This window comes from Felis catus, chromosome B3, assembly GCF_018350175.1.
Source record: "Felis catus isolate Fca126 chromosome B3, F.catus_Fca126_mat1.0, whole genome shotgun sequence".
NCBI lineage: Eukaryota > Metazoa > Chordata > Mammalia > Carnivora > Felidae > Felis > Felis catus.
This window is the reverse complement of record NC_058373.1, coordinates 110,661,489-110,684,028: the sequence shown is the minus strand read 5'-3', so window position 1 is coordinate 110,684,028 and position 22,540 is coordinate 110,661,489. Positions and strand designations below refer to the sequence as shown.

The 22,540-nt window shown below is 39.9% G+C and overlaps 1 protein-coding gene across 6 annotated transcripts in view; it reads right to left on the bottom strand.

Annotated features, from left to right (window-relative positions):
- The window catches only part of PPP1R36 (protein phosphatase 1 regulatory subunit 36), a 44,098-nt gene that overhangs the window by 7,953 nt on the left and 13,605 nt on the right, over positions 1 to 22,540 (bottom strand). For 2 of the 6 annotated variants that reach the window (XM_019833132.3, XM_019833136.3), the window contains exons 6-10: positions 21,246 to 21,344; positions 16,076 to 16,210; positions 7,297 to 7,339; positions 6,808 to 6,986; positions 6,532 to 6,723 (exon numbers count right to left, since the gene is read on the bottom strand). In XM_019833132.3, the coding sequence (XP_019688691.2) occupies positions 6,532 to 6,723; positions 6,808 to 6,986; positions 7,297 to 7,339; positions 16,076 to 16,210; positions 21,246 to 21,344 (648 nt within the window). Of the gene's footprint in view, positions 1 to 5,652; positions 6,368 to 6,531; positions 6,724 to 6,807; positions 6,987 to 7,296; positions 7,340 to 16,075; positions 16,211 to 21,245; positions 21,345 to 22,540 lie in introns of those variants that run through there. The other 4 variants (XM_019833133.3, XM_019833137.3, XM_011283263.4 and 1 more) reach the window with 3 other exon arrangements.

The window sequence follows — 22,540 nt, the reverse complement described above, 5'->3', positions numbered from 1 at the left end:
AGAATAAAAGGAGAGATGGTTTCCCAGACAAACAAAAACTAAAGGAGTTTATGACCATTAAACCAGCCCTGCAAGAAAAACTAAAGGGGACTTTTTGAGTGGAAAGGAAAGACCAAAAATGGCAGTTTGAAGGTCGGAAACACAAAAGCAGTAAAAATGAATATTCTATTTAAAAAATCATTCAAGGGGCGCCTGGGTGGCTCAGTCGGTTGAACGTCCAACTTCAGCTCAGGTCACGATCTCGCGGTCCTGTGAGTTCAAGCCCCGCATCGGGCTCTGGGCTGATGGCTCAGAGCCTGGAGCCTGCTTCCGATTCTGCGTCTCCCTCTCTCTCTGCCCCTCCCCCGTTCATGCTCTGTCTCTCTCTGTCTCAAAAATAAATAAAACGTTAACAAAAAAATTTTTTTAATAAAAAATAAAAAAAATAAAAATAAAAAATCATTCAAGGAACTCACAAAATAAAAGAATATAAAATATGACACTATATACCTAAAATGTGGGAGGAGAGGAGTAAAGAATGGGCACAACCTTAAATGACCATCAAATTAATAACATAGGCTGCTATGTACAGAGGAAGTTATAAACAAACCTAATGGTAACCACAAATCAAAAACCACTAATAACTATGCAAAGAATAAAGAGAAAGAAAATAAAATATATCACTAAAGAAAACCAGCAAACCATGAAAGAAGACAAGAGAGGGTCAGAGACAATCTTCAGAAAGTAATAAAATAGCAATAAATACATATCTATTGATAATTACTTTGAATGTAAATGGACTAAATGCTCCAATAAAAAAACATAGGGCAACAGAATGGATAAAACACAAGACCCATCTATTTGCTGCCTACAAAAGACTAATTTTAGACCTAAGGACACCTGCAGATTGAAAGTGAGAGGGTGGCGAAACATTTATCATGCAAATGGATGTCAAAAGAAAGCCAGAGTACCAATACTTATATTGGACAAAATAGACTTTAAAACAAAGACTATAACAAGAGTCAAAGAAGGACACTATCTAATAAGGGGGCAATCCAACAAGAAGATGTAACAATTATAAATATTTATTCAACAGAGATCTGCTTGGGATTCAATCTTCTCCCTTTCTCTCTGCTCCTCGTGAAAGCACATGTGCTCTCCCTCTCTCAAAATAAATAAACTTAAAAAAAAAACATAAAGAAACTAATCGATAATACAACAGTAGTAGGGGATTTTAACACCCCACTTACATCAATGGACACACCATTTAAACAAAATCAACAAGGAAATAATGGCTTTGTTTTCTTTTTCTTTTTTTTTTCAAAGTTTTATTTATTTTTAAAGAGAGAGAGAGAGCAGGGGAGAGGCAGAGAGAGAGGGACAGACAGAGAATCATGAGTAGGCTCTGCATTGTCAGTGTGGAGCCCGACATGGGGCTCAAACCCATAAACTGAGAAATCATGACCTGAACTGAAACCAGGAGTCAGATGCTTAACTGAGCCACCCAGGTGCCCTGGAAAAATGGCTTTGAATGACACACTGAATCAGATGGATTTAACAGACATATTCAGAACATTCCATCCTAAAACAGCAGAGTACACATTCTTTTCAAGTGCACATGGAACATTCTCCAGAACAGATCACATATTAGGCCACAAAACAAGCCTCAACAAATTAAAAAAGATCAAAGTCATACCATGCATCTTTTCTGACTACAACACTATGAAACTAGAAGTCAACCACAAGAAAATATCTGGAAAGACCACAAATACATAGACATAAATAGCATGCTACTAAACAATGAATGAGTAAACCAAGAGATAAAAAAGAAATTAAAAAGTACATGGAAACAAATGAAAATGAAAACACAATGTTTCAAAACGTTTGGGATACAGCAAAAGTGGTTCCAATAGAGACTTTATAGCAATACAGGCTTATCTCAAGAAGCTAGAAAAATCTCAAATAAACAACCTAACCTTACACTTAAAGGAGCTATAAAAAGAACAAACAAAACTTAAAACAAGCAAAGGAAGGAAATAATAAAGATTAGAGCAGAAATAAATGATATAGAAACTAAAACAAACAAACAAACAAACAATAAAATAGATCAATGAAACCAGGAACTGGTTCTTTGAAAAAAGGTTATTAAAATTGATAAACTTCTGGTCAGGCTTATCAAGAAAAAAAGAGAAAAATCCCAAATAAATAAAATCACAAATGAGAGGAGAAATAACAACCAACACCACAGAAATACAAACAATTACAAGAGAATACTGTGAAAAACTATATGCCAACAAATTGGGACAACTGAGAAGAAATGGATAAATTCCTAGAAACGTACAACCTACCAAAACTGAAACAGGACAAAATAGAAAATTTGAACAGTCTGACTACCAGCAAAGAAATTGAACCAGTATTCAACAATCTCCCAACAAACAAAAGTCCAGGACCAGATGGCTTCAAAGGCAAATTCTACCAAACATTTAAAGAAGAGTTAATACCTATTCTTATCAAAGTATTCCAAAAAATAGAAAAAGAAGGAAAACTTCCAAATTCATTTTATGAGGCCAGCATTACCCTGATATCAAAATCAGATAAAGATACCACAAAAGAGAGAGAGAGAGAGAGAGAGAGAGAGAAACTACAGGCCAATATCTATAATGAACATAGATGCGTAAATCCTCAACAAAATAGTAGCAAACCAAATCCAACAATACATTTAAAAACTCACTTATCACAATCAAATGATATTTATTCCTGGGTTGCAAAGGTGGTTCAATACTCAAAAATCAGTCGATGTGATACAGCACATCAATAATAGAGAAAGAATAAAAACCATATGATAATTTCAATAGATACAGAAAAAGCATTTGACAAAGTACAGCATCCATTCATGAAAAAAGCCCTCTGCAAAGTAGGTCTAGAGGGAACATGTCTCAACATGAGAGGTCATATATGAAAAACCCAGATCCCTGATCCACAGAAACTGTGAGACAATAAATGTTACTCTTTCAAGCCACTATGTTTTGGGGTAATTTGTTTCACAGCAATAGGTAACTAATACAGTTAGGAGTACTTCCCTCCTCGCTTCCCACTGCTCTGATCCCGTGTGCCTTCGAGTCTTACTTCCTCAGGGATGACTTCTCCTTCCCCTGCCCATTTCTCACATACCAGCAAGTCTCTGGTTACACACTCTTGGCATTCTTTTTCTCTTGTGCGGTATTCATCCCCACTTGATTAGTTCAATATCTGAGTATGTTTCCCGTCTGTCTCTCCCCAAGACTTGTTGGTTCCAAGTCAGAGCTGGCTATATTTTTTCCACACTGAATTCCTAGCACCAAACATGGTACCCAGCACAGAGTGGGGATATACCAACTATGGAATGAAAAAATGAGTAAACAAATGAAGGAATTGATAAATGATGTACACCAAAGCCTCGTTCAGAAGGGAGGTAGAGAAAAGCCTAACACCCTAGGAAAGATAGTTATAAAAGTCTCATAATTCCCAGGTTTTATTTTAAAATATCAAAAACTAGGGGCACCTGGGTGGCTCAGTCGGTTAAGCGTCTGACTTCAGCTCAGGTCATGATCTGCCGGTTCATGAGTGTCAGGCTCTGTGCTGACAGCTCAGAGCCTGGAGCCTGCTTTGGATTCTATGTCTCCCTCTCTCTCTTCTCCTCCCCTGCTCACACTCTGTGTCTCTGTGTCTGTCTCTCTCTCAAAAATAAATATTAAAAAATTTTTAAACATTTTTAAATATAAAAAAATAAAAACCAAAAATAAAACCATGTCAGCATATTCTAGATAGAAACTTGTCATGACGGAGTGTATTATAACCAAATTCTCTACGTAAAAGTCCAACAAAAGTTAGTTCATAGCCCGCAATTTTGATAAAAACTTTGCAGTTTTAATGGGAGTCGTCACCAGAATTGACTTGGATGGTAAAGAATAACAGCATGAAGACAGAGGGTATGTTGAAGCCATCCTGCGTTAGCCATAGGCTGGAGTTGATGTGCCTCTGCTCTTGATATTAAATCTGGGGAAGGTGTCCAGTTTTCTCTGTGAAATGAACGCATTTTTAGCTAAAGGCTAACAGGAGGATTTTTTTTTAATGTTTATTTTGAGAGAGAGAGCACATGTGCAAGTGGAGGAGGGGCAGAGAGAGAAGGAGAGAGAGAATCCCAAGCAGGCTCCATGCTGTCAGCACAGAGCCCAATGCAGGGCTCGATCTCACGAACCTGAGAGATCATGACCTGAGCTGAAATGAAGAGTCAGACGCTTAACCAACGGAGCCACCCAGGTGCCCGAGGAGGATTTTGAAGCTTGAGGATAAACTTTGTGACCACAGAAAGATTAACTCAATCCAGTTGTTTTAACAGGTGAAACTCCTACAGGACTTTAAAATGGTAACATAGAACCAGTGGCTCTGTATTCCACATAGTGGAGTGCTTTCCCGAGTGATTTCTAATCGTCTGCCAGGTAACATCCAACTCACTCCCTAGTGGACATTTAGCTGTCCTTTGCATTCTGCTCCACTGTGCTCTTGCCTTTCCTCACAGGGCACACTTTTTCATCTCTGTGTCCTTGCACACGTTCTTTCTTGACCGGAAGTCCCCCTTTCGTGTCACCCAATCCCTGCAAAGCCAAATTCGAGTCAGAATGCTCCCAGTCCCCCTAGAAGTGATTGTTCTTCTGCTCGGTCCTCTTAGGGCACTTGGTTTTTATCTCTTTCATGGCCTCTAATACATTTAAAATTGTCTTGTGAGCAGGTGTGTATTTTATTTATCTTCTCTACCATCCAGACCTGAGGATATGGTCTCTGTCTTGATGATCCCTTTTCCCTACATAACCCACCACAAGGCTTTGGATGGAGCAGAGGCTTTTTTTTTTTTTTAATGTTTATTTTTGAGAGACAGAGAGAGACTGAGTGAGAACTGGGGAGGGGCGGAGAGAGAGGGAAACAGAATCCTAAGCAGGCTCCAGGCTCTGAGCTGTCAGCACAGAGCCCAACGCAGGGCTCGGATCCATGAACTGTGAGTTCATGACCTAAGCCGAAGTTGCACGCTTAACCAACTGAGCCATCCAGGCACACCTAGAGCAGAGGCTCAATACATATTTGTTGTCAAATGAGTAAACGAAAGAATGAATGAAACATATATGTTAAAAGGGTTTGAAATGAGCAAGATGTACTTTATATCTCAACGCAAAAAATAACATAGCCATCGAGATTTAATTTTAAAAACATTTTATTTCGCTTATAAAATTTCATTTTCAAATGTACCAAAGATACTCTCATAAAGTAAAAATGAACTTAGAAACAAACAAACAGAATGTTTCTTTTATTTTTTTAGGTGTTTTATTTATTTTTGAGAGAGCACAAGCAGGGGAGTGGCAGAGAGAAAGGGAGACAGAGGAGCCGAAGCAGGCTCTGCGCTGACAGCAGCAAGCCCAGCGTTGGGCTTGAACTCACGAACTGCAAGATCGCGACATGAGTTGAAGTCGGATGCTCAACCAACTGAGCCACCCAGGCGCCCCCTAAACAGACTGTCTCTTCACTAGTCTACTAGAACACTGGTTAAACGTTCTAATACGTTACTCTAAATAGTCACATAGAAGCCAAGGAAGTAACTAAATAACAAAGCAAACTAGTAAATATAGGAAAATGAGCTTTTCAAGAGCTTTCTGAAATTTCTTTTAATAGTCCACTGTTGAACTTTTAACAAAATAATTTGAACAATTTAAAAAGCGTAATAATAATAAATATTAGTCCTATATAAAGTGATTAAGTTGAAGTAGTTTACTTCAAATGCAGGGACTTAATTACAGAACTGGAATGTACCAGGTTATTTAGGGAATGTTGTTTGAGAGGACAATGTTCTCGTGACTAAGTCCAGTGTATCCTGGATCCTCATGTTATTTCTTTCTATCAGGGAAGAATGTATCCCAGACATTCTTTTGTTTTCTTCTGGTTCAAGGGGGAGGAGGGTATGGGGGTTGAACTGACATCGAGGCTCCCCCAAGATGCCAACTCTGTGAAAAGAATTATTGGTATAGCTGAAGCAGTGTGGCCAAAGAATGAGGTGTATGGCTGTGGTTGTGTGCTTGTGCGTAAGCTACACACATACGTACACACATGCACATATTACACACACACATAGAAGTTTTCCCTGTTTCCATGAACTACCACTGTGATTTTAAATAGGGGTCCAAAAGCAGCCCACAGTAAGATTTTGTAATGGTTCTCTTCACACTTACCAGAGATATGTCTTCTAATGGAAAACCCTCAGCTTATGGAGTCTGCTACTCTCTCCTCCAAATGAGAACTATCTGAAGGCCAGCATAACTTTCTAGCAATGTTTTCTAGTCTAGATGGGTGTACCAAGAGCTGCCTGGGAAAGGAAGCAGGTACAGAGGGGAGGGGGTGGGTAGGAAGGTGGTGCTTTCATCTTCGTTCAACTTTCTGGCCTTGGCACGGCGTCTAAAGCCCTGCCCCTCCCAGCCCAACCTAGCACACAACCCAGGGCTCTCCTTTCTCTCTCCTTGGACCACTTACTTTGGCATGAGCACAGAGTCCAGACTTTCCATGTGCTCTTGCATCGGGGCCGGGAGTTTGACGACTCCTTGATGATACTTTTTCTCAAAGATATTCTGAGCTTTTTCTCTGAGAGATGGCAGCAGAGTAGACATGACTGGAGAGCGCATGTTAATGGCTTTTTTAATTGCTGGGCGTTTCGCCATCATTCTCCTGGGTGGGAAGAGGTAACATTTAGGTTACATCATCCAGTTTTCTAGAAATGTTCTCGAGCTTTGGAAAGTCAAAATGTCATACCTGAATTGTACAAAAGTCATGCGTTTCTTTTCCCCTCCTGATTCTTCCTCCTCACGCTTCCTCCGAGGAATGTTGAACATATTGGTACGAAAGAGCCTTCCTATTTCTTCCTCAATCTCTGTGAAGTGTTGACGTCGGAACACAATCCAAGCTACATATGTACAGAAAGTGTAAAAGGACTACAACAGAAAACAGACAAGAATCACAGTGCACAGCTATAGTGGTAGGAACTCTCACCTGTCTATAGAACATTGCTAAGCAGACACGAACCCAGATAACCCAATTTCTGCACATTCCTGAAAAGTGGTGGCAAATTACACACGTACTCACCTTTGCAGGAGGAAAATTTAAGAGATGGCATACAGCTTGTTAGCATCCTTTGAAGAAAAGATATTCACTAAAAATAAGTGCCTGACACATGGCTATTGGTTCTTGGTCTACTCCATGTTTCATATAAAAGAGAAAAGCCCCAAAAGGTAACTGACTCACCTCAAAGAATTTCCAGTCTTTCTGTGTATCTGATCTTTTCTCCCTGCAATACAAAAAATCACAACTATACGTGGAGAGGGAAGTTCGATCTTTCAGCGACCTGGGCAAGCCCCTATCTTCAAAAGGATCAATACCCGTGGCCCCAAGGCTATTTAGCCGCATAAATGCTATCAAAAGGCATTGATGAATCCCAGTTATCTTTTTCTTCAACTTCTTAGGTTATCCAGATCAACACCCAATGCAAATTCAGGATAAACAAGACAGCAGGAAATGAACGTTCTTTTTGGTGATGTGAGCGTCGGGGAGTAAGGAGAGCGGGAAGGTGGTAAGGAGGTAACATGGGGTGTTACTAGGTAGGGAAATAAAGAACTAGAGGGTAAATCTAAAATGGAGAAAAAGACAAAGAATCAAATCTTAAACAAAAAGAAAATGATAAAAAAAATATTTTCAAAAATGTCTAGTCGACTGGGACAGCAGTGTGCTCTTCCTTCTAGATGCAGTATGCACGCTGAGCCTTGTCTCCTAAAGGCAGGCATCTGCTCAGGAGTCTTTGTAACACAAATTCAATGTTAAGGATACTGTACTGACATGGGCACGCTTACTGAGCTTGGCCCCCTCCCTAAGATGGGCCATTCTAGTTCTGATTCCCAGCCTGAGGACAGCAGGCATGGCCGGCGGAGGACTGGAGAACTGATGGGGAAGGGCCGTGCACCTTCAATGACTTGATCCCTCAAGGGGGCCGACGCTAGACCCAGGCACTCCAAGGCTGATTCTGGTTTCGCTTCTGCTTCTTGCTTTCAGAGTCAGAGACCCCAAGGATTGGCCCTTGTTATCAGACTTTCAAGAACCATCCTGAACTCTGGTGGTCTGGGGCAGAAGACCCAAACCCCTCAGGACCTCCAGCCTTCTCACAGGAACTGCATGGTCTGTGCGAGCCTACGTTAGCCCTCTATTTGAGGGAAACACTGAAGAAGTGGTTCAGCTTTTACCGGGGTGGACCCCTCCCCTCCTGCAGCATCTTCATTCACACACTGGTTTCCTCACGTGCAAGTCTTCAACAAGGAGCTAAGGCAATAAACACCGTGAGCGTGTACGAAGTACGGACTATGTGGCAAGCATTATGCTAAACCATTTAAATGATCATATTTAGTCCTCATAAGATCCCTATGGTGTAGTCAGCATTATCATTCTCACTTTACAGCTGAGAAGACTGAAGTCCAAAGACATTTAATTAGGGACAGAGTCTGTACTAGAACTTGGGCCTGTCACAGCTCCACAACTGTCCCTGTAACCAGAATGCTAGAGAAAAAAGCTTTTCCTTTAGAATATTTTACAGAACAAAAACGTTAAACTACAGAGCCCAGCACAAGCTTTCGGGACGAGCCTCAGCGTCCTTCTGTGCCACCTGAGGCCCCCACCTGACAGGAGTGCTCATGTGGCATTTCCCCCCTTCCACGGCCTCTGCCAGCTGAAACCAGACACCCTGCAGACAAACCAACCAAACTCAGTTTCTGGAATACCAAGTCAGCTTGCCTTCTGGGAGAAGACTGAGAGCAGCACTTGCGTTTGTACAACTCAAACCAGCACCATCTTAGTGAGGTTTTGAAGTGACACAGAGATAGCACAGGAAACACACATTTTCTCCTCTTTTCTTTTCTTCTTCTCTTTTTAAACGTTAGAAGAGAAGGTACCATGAACCTCTTCTCCTTCCCCTCAAGTTGCCATAAAACTGGGACTTCTTCTCCCTTAAAGCCTAAAGCAAACTAATGTAGCCTACACTGTGGAAATCAAGTACAAAATGTAACGGGCTTCTTCTTACCATTCTGATTTAGCTCCGCATATAAACCTGAAATGAGTCCAGGAAATGGAGGCAGAAAATGAGCACATTTGGGAACCTCCTAGTTTGATCTGCAAATTCATCTCTTAGTGAATTTTGAGTTGTTTTTCTTTTCAATTTTATTTCATAATTTTTATGTTAGGTACATAATAATTATAAATTGATTATAAATTTCAAATTTTACTGAGTATAAATAACAAATTTAAACACTCCAAATCCTCAAATTGAAATAGGGTCTAAAAAATTTTTTTTTAATGTTTATTTATTTTTGAGAGAGAGAGAGAGAGAGAGAGAGACAGAGCATGAGCAGGGGAAGGGAAGTGGGGGGGGGGGGCACAGAATCCAAAGCCAGCTCCAGGCTCTGAGTCGTCAGCACACAGCCCAATGCAGGGCTCGAACTCATGAACCATGAGATCATAATCTGAGCCAGACACTTAACCGACTGAGAGAGAGAGAGAGAGAGAGAGAGAAAGAGAATCTTAAGCAGGCTCCACACTCAACATGAAGCCCAATACAGGGCTCAATCCCACGACCCTGGATCATGACCTGAGCCGAAATCAAGAGTCAGACACTCAACTGACTGAGCCACCCAGGTGCCCCCACAAATGTAATTTTAAAATTTCTGGTAGCCACAGTAAAAAGAAACATGTGTAATTAATTTTAACAATACATTTATTGTATCCAAACCCTCAAATATTATCATTTTAATATGTAATCAATATTTTAGAATGATTAATGAGGTATTTCATCCATTTTTAGACTTTTCTGTACAGTGTATGTTTTACATTTATGGCACCTTTAAATATGGACCAGCTACATTCCAAGGGCTCAACAGCCCTTGCTAGTTGAGCTACCAACTAGCTAGTTGACTAGTTGCTACCAAGCTAGTCAGCAAAAATGCTGCACATTTCACCGGCGAGGGCAGGCTCCAAAGGAAAGAGGGGAAAGCCAGCTTGGCGATAAATCCACAGATTTTCAGTGGCCTATTAGCATGCTTTCTTATTCCTTCTTGCTACATTAGACTCTTAGCACTAAGCCAAAATGAAGAAAATAGATCATATTTTTAGTCATTCCTGGAAAAAAACAAAAAAAAGCCTAGGGCCAAACCTAAAGGGTTCTGGTCCCAAGAGAAGAAAAGTTATGATTCCCACTTATGTCATGTTATGTTCCCATTCCCCGTGCTGCTTTGGGTGAAACTGGGTTTAAAGGAGGGTCAAGGGTTAGTCTGCACAAAGGAAGAGAAATATAAAAGGACTGCATTTGGGGGGAGGGGAAAGAGGCCCTACTGCATGTGACTGGGGGGGGTGGGAATAGGGAATGGGGCTTAAGGATGATTTATAGACTGAGCTTTAATGAACGCCTTTCTCCTTATGCTCATCTGCACACGAGCCTCTCTGGTCAGCCACGAGGTGCCAGCTGCAAAGGAGGGAGGTGGAAATCCTAGGGTACAGATGGGGGTGGAGCCCAAATTGGCCATAACCAAAGAATACGTATAATTCCATGGTGGGAGCCACATAGAGGTTTTCTTATCTATCCTGGAAAACAGAGATCTTTTACTGAATATGTTCATCAAAATCGTGCCAAAGCCTACTCGATATCAGGATTTTACAGATGTATTTAGAATAGAAAGGCATGTCCTCCTACTTCTCAAGAAACATGAAAGCACAAAATTAACAGCCCCCAAATTGCTGGTTCCTCTGAAGTCTTTAATTTAACTCCAGAGACAAATAGTGTAAGATGTCCTAGTCCAGTATTAAGTGTGCATATATTAGACAAAAAAAAGTCAGAAAATACATGAGGATGTTCTCATGAGAATATGAACTTATTCACATTGGAAGTGAAATAAAGATATGTTAAAATCAGGTAATCACTCTTAACTGGCAAAAACTGTCCTCATCTTCTACATAAAAACAGCCAAAGGGGTGCCTGGGTGGCTCAGTCAGTTAAGCCCGTCTTCGGCTCAGGTCATGATCTCCGGTTTGTGAATTCAAGCCCTGCATCAGGCTCTGTGCTAAGAGCTCAGAGCCTGGAGCCTGCTTCCGATTCTGTTGTCTCCTCCTCTCTCTGCCCCTCCCCTGCTCATGCTCTGTCTGTTTCTCAATAATAAATACACATTAAAAAAATAAAAAATAAAAAAATAGCCAAAGAACAATAAAAACTCCACTGGAGGATATACTCAACACCCATGGCCAATTAACAACTTTTACTGGCAAAAACACGCTATAATCTGTTTTCCTCAATATCCTTTGTTTGCCTCTTTGACCTGCATGGAATCTGTTATGTGAATGGTGGGTGGTAAGCTCTAAATAGATTCTTCTCCAAACTGCTATCTGGCAGGCAGGAGAAAAGCAGGTGATGTTGCAAAAAGACCAGCACCTCCTGGTGATTAACTCGTAGTAAACTAAGGCAATCACTATCTTTCAAACATAATGAGTTCTTCTAAAGTTTGTATAAAAATTAGATTGTAATAAAAATGTACCATTCCAAGTATAATAACTTGGGATGCCTGGGTGTTTCAGTCAACCATCTGACTTCGGCTCAGGTCATGACCTCGCAGTTTGTGATTTTGAGCCCCGCATTGGGCTCTGTGCTGACAGCTCAGAGCCTGGATCCTGCTTCAGATTCCGTGTCTCCATCTCTCTCTGCCCCTCCCCTGCTCTCTCTCTCTCTCTCAAAATTAAACATTAAAAAAAAGAGAGAATTTATCTTAAAAAAAGTAACTTAAGTGTAGATTCTATATCCACAGAACTAAAAGATATGATAAAATCTCTAATTATGATATAATTATTTATAGTTTGGGTTTTTTTAATCTCAAAATTAGTCTTACTGCATGCACATGTGCTTTTAAAGAGTAAACATTAAATATTGGCAATTCAATTATTTTTTTAGAGTAGGTGTTTTTTAACTTTGTTGTGGACTGAAGGTTTATGTCTCCCAGCCCCACCCCCAAATTCATATGTTGAAGCCTTAACAACCCCCATTGTGATAGCATTTAGAGGTAGGGTCTTAGTAATTAGGTTCAGATGACATCATGAGAGTAGAATCCCCACGATGGGATTAGTGTCAAAAAAAAAGGAGGCACCTGGTGACTCAGTTGGTTAAGCGTCTGACTTCAGCTCAGGCCTTGTGAGATCAAGCCCTACATGGGGCTCTCTGGGCTCTCTGCAATCAGCATAGGGCCCTTTCCGTTTTTCCAATCCTATCTCCCTCTCTCTGCCCCTCCCCTGCTCTCTCTCTCAAAAGTAAATAAACATTTAAAAAAGGAAAGAAGGAGAGACCAGGGCTTTCTCTTTCCACCAACAAGGGCCCAGTGAGAAGGCAGCTGTCTGCAAGCCAAGAAGGGGGCCCTCACCAGAACTCGACAAGGCTGGCTTCCTGATCTCGGACTTCCAAGCTTCAGAACTATGAGAAAATAAAATTTCTGATGTTTAAGGCATTCAGTCTATGGTAATTTGTTATGGCAGCCCGAGCTGACTAATACAAACCACAAATTCTAGTTTTCTCAAGTTGAAGTGACAATTTGCAGACAGAAGAAATTAGAGTAATGATGAGAAAAAGAAATTTTACAAGTGATTGAAAAGGAAATTGGAAAGCTGATGATGAACTTGTATGACTTTTGAATAGCATCAGAAACAAGGGCGTCTGGGTATCTCAGTTGGTCACGTGTCTGACTTCAGCTCAGGTTTGTGTGTTCAAACCCCAAATCAGGCTCCCTGCTGTCAGCACAGAGCCCGCTTCAGACCCTCTGTCCCCCTCTCTCTCTGCCCCTTCCCTGCTCTCTCTGTCTCTGTCTCTCTCTCAAAAATAAACATTTAAAACATTTGTTAAAAAAAAAAAATCACAAAAACAGACAATCAGATCAATGGAACAATATAGAGAACCCAGAAAGGGACCCACAAACGTATGGCCAACTAGTCTTTGACAAAGCAGGAAAGAATATCCAATGGAATAAAGACAGTCTCTTCCCCAAATGATGCTGGGAAAACTGGACAGCGACATGCAGAAGAATGAACCTGGACCACTTTCTTACACCATTCACAAACATAAACTCAAAATGGATGAAAGATCTAAATGTAAGACAGGAAGCCATCAAAATCCTAGAGGAGAAAGCAGGCAAAAACCTCTCTGACCTTGGCCACAGCAACTTCTTACTCAACACGTCTCCAGAGGCAAGGGAAACAAAAGCAAAAATGAACTACTGGGACCTCATCAAAATAAAAAGCTTCTGCACAGAGAAGGGAACAATCAGCAAAACTAAAAGGCAACCGACAGAAAGGGAAAAGATATTTGCAAATGATATATCAGATAAAGGGTTAGTATCCAAAATCTATAGAGAATTTATAAAACTCAACACCCAAAAAACAAATAATCCAGTGAAGAAATGGAAAAAGACATGAATAGACACTTCTCCAAAGACATCCAGATGGCTAACCCACACATGAAAAAATGCTCAACGTCACTGATCATCAGGGAAATACAAATCAAAACCACAACGAGATACCACCTCATACCTGTCAGAATGGCTAACATTGACAACTCAGGCAACAACAGATGTTGGGGAGGATGCAGAGAAAGAGGATCTCTTTTGTCTTGTTGGTGGGAATGCAAGCTGGTGCAGCCACTCTGGAAAACAGTATGGAGGTTCCTCAAAAAATTAAAAATAGAACTACCCTACGACCCAGCAATTGCACTACTAGGTATTTACCCAAGGTATACAGGTGTGCTGTTTCAAAGGGGCACATGCACCCCAATGTTTACAGCAGCACTATCAACAGTAGTCAAAGTATGGAAAGAGCCCAAACGTCCATTGGTTTATGAATGGATAGAGAAGATGTGATATATATATATATATATATATACACGCACACACACAAATGTACATATATATATATATATATATATATACACACATACAATGGAGTATTACTCGGCAATCAAAAAGAATGAAATCTTGCCATTTGCAACTATGTGGATGGAACTGGAGGGTATTATATGCTAAGCAAAACTAGTCAGAGAAAGACAAATATCACATGACCTCACTCATATGAGGACTTTAAGATACAGAACAGATGAACACAAGGGAAGGGAAGCAAAAATAATATAAAAACAGGGAGGGGGACAAAATATAAGAGATTCTTAAAAATGGAGAACAAACAGAGGGTTACTGGAGGGGTTGTGGGGGGGGGGGGGATGGGCTAAATGGGTAAAGGGCATTAAGGAATCTACTCCTGAAATCAATGTTGCAGTATATGCTAACAAACTTGGATGTAGATTAAAAAAATTAATTAATTTTTTAAAAAGAAATTTAAAAAAAGAAACAAGGTATAAATGTTCAAATAAACAAAAATTATTAACATTTTCATAATGTGAAAACACATAAACATCAAAAGGAAAGCAACAAACTAGAAAAACAAATAGGAAATCCTTGCTACATGAAACATAAATTATACAAACACCCAGTTTCTACTTGATAAATGGTTAACACTAGATGAGGCAATAATTAATTTTAATAATAAATATAATAATTAGGCAATAAGTTATTTTATACAGAAAAAGAGCACAGACTCCAAACTCATGAAAGATATTCAAAAGTCAAATAGCTGTAAGCTTTTTATACAACTGCAAGCTATCAAAAAAATCAAACTAATAGAGCTAGGTACGCTTGCTGCTGATGGTGATACAAAATGGTTTAACCTTTTTGGAGAACATCTGGCAATATGTAACAAGAGCTAGGAAACTGTCCATGCCTTCTAGGTAAATACATTCTGGGCAATAAGCCATAAATAAATAGCCCAAATGGACAAAGTAGTTTATGTAAAGATATCCAATGCAGAAATATCACAAAGCAGAAAAACTGAAACCACATAATAAGCATGCACAGAAGGAACGGTGAAACAAACTGGTGTATTTATTACACGGTAGAGTAACTATAGTGGCTATTCAAATTATGTAGGTGAAATTATGTAAGCAGAATAAGAGAATAAGGGACACAGAAAATATATAACATGAACAAAGCATATAGAAATATCTGTATCTTGACAATGTGGGGAATGCGGAGAGAAACCATGAATTGTGTTCTTTGCCTATGAAGTTAAAAATAAGAGTTCGGGCCACGGCCGTGGTATGGCCCTCGAGCCTGTTGTGAAACTGCTCAGAGGAGGAGATTTGGGGGGAGGGGGTCGGTGTTTAAGGATCAGAGTTTTCCCTCCAATGCCTCCCAACTCTCCTGTGATAAGACGCTTTTAAATTTTAATTACAGAGGGGTGCTTGGGTGTCTCAGTCAGTTAAGCTTCTGACTCCTGAATTTGCTCAGGTCATTATCACATGGTTCATGAGATGGAGCCCTAAGCCAGGCTCCGCACTGACAGTGTGGAGCCTGCTTGGAATTCTCTCTCTGCCCCTCCCCTGCCTGTGCATGTGCACATGCGCACACACACACACTCTCAATATAAACTTTAAAAGATAAATTTTAATTACAGTAATATATAAACTGTCCTTCTAAGGCAAAGATCAACTCCCCACAAACAGCATCATCTTATAACCCCCACCTTACTAGCTTGCACCCACTACTATTGCTACAAAATGAGCAGTGGAAGGGGACATACCCAGGGCCCCCTGTGACACTGGCTCATCACCATGGGGACCCTGGCCGGCCACAGGAAGCCTTTCAGGTTGAGAGCAAGATTCTACTGAGCCAGTATATGCTGAGAGAAAAGTCTTTTAAACCTAAGCAGTGTCGATTCTGAGGTTCTTTGCATACTCACTTGGCTTTCTCAAACGAGACATCACGTGTGTTTGGGGCAGAGTCTCACCTGAGCCCAATTATTCTGTACAACAAGGAAGGAAACTTTTGCAAGGGCTCCAGAAGTCAAATGTAAGGGTCTTAAGGATATGGATATGCACACACGTGGAGATCTCATGAAATCGTAAGTGTGCACTTACTTCCCGCAGCACATGTGATGCTTATCAGGCATTGCCAAGCCCAGGACAAGGACGCAGTACTTCTGTGCCAGGTAATTCTGCGCTGCTTCTAACTTCCTTATAACCAATTCCATCTCCTTCTTCTCCGCAAGGCCCCTAAAAAGAAAACAATCATTTGGATTAATGTTGGCAAATGCCAACAGTAATCAGCAGTCAGAAGTGTGAACTGTTTTGAAAGAAATAACAAGTGAGTCAACACATGTCACTTACCTTTTCATTTAGCTGATTTGAGCTATGGCAGAGGGAGGGCTTTGATAGTTATCATTGTAATTAGCATCTCAGGTTCATGGTGAATTTTCACTTTTTTATAGATTCTTTATGCTATGTATTTCTAATGTTACATACAGGCAGTCCTAATTTACACCAAATAGCCCAGCAGCCCAACTAACAAATTACCTATACTGGTTTCTGAAGCAGCTGGCAGCACATTTTCCTGCTGTTTTGCTGAAAGAGCTACTGGAGACTCTCCCCGGGCAGCTTCCCCTGGGTTCCTGATGTTACAAGGAAGTGTGAAGGCTCAGTGTTTGAACCACTCAACGCTTCCCGACTCTGAGTTCTGCGTTTGCTGAGGAAGCATGTGTGGACCACTAATCTGGGAGCTTTGGCATCAATTATAACAGCCTCGCTTCCCTGTGAAAACACTGCCCCAGTTCCAATTGAATTGCAAATGAACATTCCAAAAGACAACCTGTTACAGCATGTCTGGAGCCTAATTTTAGAAGTTTGTGCAGTACAGTATAGTACGAAACAACATTACTCACAACACATTCCAATGATTGCTATTGAAAAGTGCAGTGTCACTGGCTTTTTATCTGCCTTTTCATTTTCGGAAAGATTTAAACCCAATGAAATGCACCCTAAACAACAGGGACGAATTATTGCCCCTTCTGATGTTAACTACGAGCCTGATTGACCACATGAGGATATGCTGTGGAGGAAGGGGTTTAAGGATAATAGAGATATTTCAAAGCACAACACGTTATCACATGTGATGAGAAGGCTTGAGTCACTGGAATAAAATGAGTTTCTGGAATAAAGTGAGTTCCAACTTGAAATGCCCCAATTTCAAATAATCCAAACACCTACACCCACACCCACTTGCACCTCAATGGCCATGACTATGCCCACCTCCCTGCTTCCTTCAGCAGCCTCCCAGCCCAACCCTTTACCCCCCGACTTTTCCAGAGCTGCCAGTAGCTAACATGCCTCTTTTGCTGTTGAAAACAAAACAACAAAAAAAAAAATGCCTTGAAAACTTTTAGGCCAATGGTTCCAAAGCTGAAATATATGTAAGAATTGCCTGGGATACTCGCTGAAAGTGCGGATTCCTAATGCCACGCCCTCTCCAAGATCCTGACTTAGCAGGTCTGCGTAGAGCCTGGCATTTAAAACACGCCCAGGTGCAATCCTTCGGGAAAAAATTGATAATAATTTCATACACCATACAACTGATCATAACCTTGGGTCCAATGATCTCTCTGGGAAATTTATCCTTCTTAGAAAAATTATCCAGGGGTGCCTGGGTGGCTCAGTCAGTTGAGTATCCGAATCTTGATCTTGGCTCAGGTCATGACCTCATGGTTTGTGAGTTCGGACCCTGCATCAGGCTCTGTGCTGACAGTGCAGAGGCTGCTTGGAATTCTCTCTCTCTCCCTCTCTCTGCCCTTCCCACATGCATGCTCTTTCTCTCTCAAAATAAATAAATAAGCTTTAAAAATTATCCAAAATTAAGAGGGAAATCTAATGCATGAAGATATTCAATAATCATTCAATTATTATCTATTTGTCTATTAGGAAAACTGGCAACTCCCAAAAATCTATAAAATGGAAGGGAAAAAGTAGTAATAATGCAGACTGTAGTAATACAGCCAGGTGCCACTTAAGGACTTGACATTTATTAACTTAACATATGAGTCCCCTAGGATTTATGCCAGCACCAAAGTCCATACCTTTAACCAGTATATGTGCTATACTGCCTCGTAAGTCAATCAGTCAATAACACACATTAGCTTGATGGAAAGTTATGCCACCATTAAAAATTGTAATTATGAAGATTGTAATAACTTGAAAAATACTTACAATGTTCTAAAAACTATGTAATTCGGGGGCGCCTGGGTGCTTCTGTCAGTTAATTGTCCGACTCTTGATTTCGGCTCAGGTCATGATCTTGCAGTTCGTGAGTTTGAGCCCTGCTAACAGCGCAGAGCCTACTTGGGATTCTCTCTCTCTCTCTCTCTCTCTCTCTCTCTGCCCCTTCCCCCCTGCTTGCTCTCTCTCAAATAAATAAACTTTAAAAAAATGAAAAACAAAAATAACATAATTTTGTCTTTGCTCAGAAGTCACAAATCCTAAGTGTAAACAGATAAACTCTGCATAAGAGAGCTTAGCTGACTGGTAGGGGGTGTGGACACACCGCACAGTGGCTTAGGCACAGGCCTGGGAGTTAGATCTGGGCTCCCATCTCAGCTCCACTACCAACGAGGCATGTCGTCTCCAGCCAGCCGCTTAACCTCTCTGAGCCTTGGCTTCTTCATCTGTAAAATGGGGAAAAGTCTCCTTCCTCTGGAATCGGGACTTTGAGTCGTCTAAACCCTCCAAAGGATGTCTTTGTAGCCCTTTCAGCTCTCCCCTCACAGGCTGAAGGCTTTCCTCCCACGTGGCAGCCTCTGGTTTAAAATAATATGCATTATCTCATGTAATCTGGATGATAATATCTCACGTAATCTGGATGATAACTCTGCAAAGTGGATACTACCATTGTCCCTGTTATACTTCACTAGTTTGACCAAAATCAATTTTTCTCTTAAAGTCATTTAAGTCCAGATATTTCAATACAATCCATATTTCTACTATAGTAAGTAAACTAATTACTGGAGGCCTGAAAGTGAAAAGTTATTCTAATTATTTCAGAATCACACCATAGTAGCAATCTTTTTTTTTTTTAATGTTTATTTATTTTTGAGGGAGAGAGAGAGAGCAGGGGAAAGGCAGAGAGAGAAGAAGACACAGAATCCAAAGCAGGTTCCAGACTGAGCTGTCAGCACAGAGCCTGATGCGAGGCTCAAACTCAAGATCTGTGAGATCATGACCTGAGGTGAAGTCAGACACTTAACTGACTGAGCCACCCAGGCGCCCCATGGAACCAATCATTTTAAGACTTGGATTTTTCTGTCATTCTGTAACCGATTCCTTCTAAAAAAGTCTACCTTACACCACTGTACTCTAATATGTTTTAGTGTATTTTAAAAAAAACCCAAGAGACCTTATTTCTCTGTTAATCTATTTCTAAAATGAAGAAATGAAACAAAGGTCTCTGCCAGAGCAACAATAACTCTCAGAATTAGAAAACACCATATAAAATATAAGTGAATGTGCTGCCACAGTCTAATAAGTTCTTTTGGGGGGACGATAAGACCCCTCAAACCTTCTGAGCCTACAGCTAGCTGAGCCCTTTTGCTTGCCACCACAGAAACCCTTCGTGAGCTCTGGCCACTCTGCAGTGAGAGCAGCCTTGAAATAACACGGATGTGGTATATTTTGATGGCTTTACTGGACCAGCAGTGTCTGAATTATTTATTTGGTTTTTTACAAAACTGCTGTTCAGATATATTTATCTATCCATAAAATGGTTTTCAAACTGCTTGGTTGTACACAAGGATTTTGCATTTTAAAAACATTCCACAGCAACAAATTGATGACTCTAACAGCATTTCTAACAGCTAAATCATTGGGTTGATTCCACACATACTGGGGAGGGCAGCCTGGGCACTTGGAAAGTTCCACGGTTTGCAAAAGGTCACCAAGCCTGAGAGACATTGTTCTGCTCCGGACTCTGAGTTCCCAGATTCTTGCCCCATACAGCTCTGAGCCACCTCTGCCTAAAGCAGTGACATTCTTCCTACGTAGCCTAAGAAATCTTGTTTTCTTCTGTAATATGGAATATAATTTTGGTCATATCTATTAATTTTCTTAATTCTTAGTTTTTTTCATTAGATGCTTACAAAAGCCCTAGCAGGGCTTTTAAGCATAAAGCAGGTTTTAAGCATAAAAAGCATAAAACCAAATATCTGTATCTGCACTGTCCAACATGGTAGCCATGAGCCACGTGTGGCTACTAAGCACTAACTGTGGTTAATCTGAACTGAGGAAATAAGTGTCAGATTTCAAAGATTTACTACAAAAAAAAAAAAAAGCAAAGTATGTCATCAATAACATACATTACAATAACATACAATAACATTGACTACGTGTCTCAATGATATTTTTGAGTCACTGCATTAAATAAAATACATTATTAACCTTAATTTCACCTTTATCTTTTTTAAGATTTTTTTATTTGTAAGTACTCTCTAAGTCCAACATGGGATTCAAACTCATGACACTGAGATCAAGAGTTGTATGCTCTACTGACTGAACCAGCCAGGCACCCCCGCCTTTATCTTTTATGTTTCTTAAATCTAGCTACTGAAAAAATTTTAAATTACATATGTGGCTCTCTTTATATTTCTACTGGGCAGTGCTGGTCTATACTATCTGGAATATTTTGTTGTTAGAATAACTATTTGAATTATTCAGTGAGCTTTAAAAACTAATGAACTCCTCCCATGTAAATATTTTAGCATACTCCAAAAATTAAAAAATTTCCATCATCTCTATTACTCAGCCATCAAAAAGAATGAAATCTTGCCTTTTGCAATGATGTAGATGGAGCCAGAGTGTATTATGCTAATCGAAATAAGACAGAGAAAGACAAATACCGTAAGATTTCACTCTTATGTGGAATTTAAGAAACAAAACAGATGAACATACGGGGGAGGAAAGGAAAAATAAAATTAGAGAAAAACAGAGAGGGAGGCAAACCATAAGAGACTCTTAACTAACGAGAACAAACCGAGGGTTGCTGGAAGGGAGGTGGGTAAGGGGATGGGCCAAACGGATAATAGGCATTAAGGAGGGCACCTGTGATGAGCACTGGGTGTTATATGTAAGTAATGAATCACTAAATTCTCCTGAAACCAATACTACACTGTATGTTAACTAACTTGAATTTAAATAAAAGCTTGAAAGAAAAAAGTCAGTTTTATTACTGGCAATGATAAAACTTTACAGCGCACTGCAAAGTCCTACTTACACCATGCAGCTTTTGGGTTTCTTTTCCAGGGCTATTTTTTCCAAGTAATGAGATAAATAGTACAATAATGCCATGAGGAAATTGTCAAGATTCTTATTCCTATGGGGAGAGTTAAGAAAGAAAGAAAGAAAGAAAGAAAGAAAGAAAGAAAGAAAGAAAGAAAGAAAGAAAGAAAGAAAGAAAGAAAGAAAGAAAGAAAGAAAGAAAGAAAGAAAGAAAGAAAGAAAGAAAGAAAAATGAATGTTGACATATTTCAAATATAAAACTTCTCATAAAAATACATGGGCACATGACATAAGAATAAATAGAAGTACATGTTATCATGCCTATTACACAACTAATTTACCATTTAAAATTCTATCTACTGGGACGCCTGGGTGGCTCAGTCGGTTGAGCATCTGACTTCGGCTCAGGTCACGATCTCATGGTCCATGAGTTTGAGCCCCGCGTTGGGCTCTGTGCTGACAGCTCGGAGCCTGGAGGCTGCTTTGGATTCTGTGTCTCCCTCTCTCTCTGACCCTCCCCCATTCATGCTCTGTCTCTCTCTGTCTCAAAAATAAATAAATATTTTTAAAAAAGAATTTTAATAAATAAATAAAATAAAATAAAATAAAATAAAATAAAATAAAATAAAATAAAATAAAATAAAATAAAATAAAATTCTATCTACTGAGGCACCTGGGTCCAACTCTTGATTTCAGCTCAGGTCATGGTCTCATGGTTCCTGAGATCAGATCCCAATCTGATCAGCAAGGAGCCTGCTTAGGATTCTCTCTCTCCCTCTTTCTCTCTGTCCCTCCCCTAGTTGCACAGTACACTCTTTCTCTCTCAAAACAAACAAAAAAACTTAAAAATTCTGTCTACTATACTACTGAAGATGTAAGAAATCGGACTTTTGTAACCAAAACTTTTTGGGAGGTCACACACTAAACTATAGTTTTGTTTATTAATTACTTTTCATTTTTAATAAGTTTTTATTATACAAATAATATTTTCCCATTCTTTAAAAAATTTACACAAATGTGTAAAGTAAAAAGTCCTCTCCTCCCTTGCTACTATCCTACTTCCAAGTGGCAGCCGCTGCTAAGAGTGGCCTGAATCCTTTCTAAACTTTCCAAAGCACAGACAATTACATAGAAGGTCTTCCCCCACCAACACACCTACATACATACATACATACATACATACATACATACATACATACGCATGAATATATGCCTTGAATTTTTCTTTGGTAACAAAGAAGATAATGCTGTACACACAAGTCTTTGCAACTTGCTTTTGTCACTTACCTG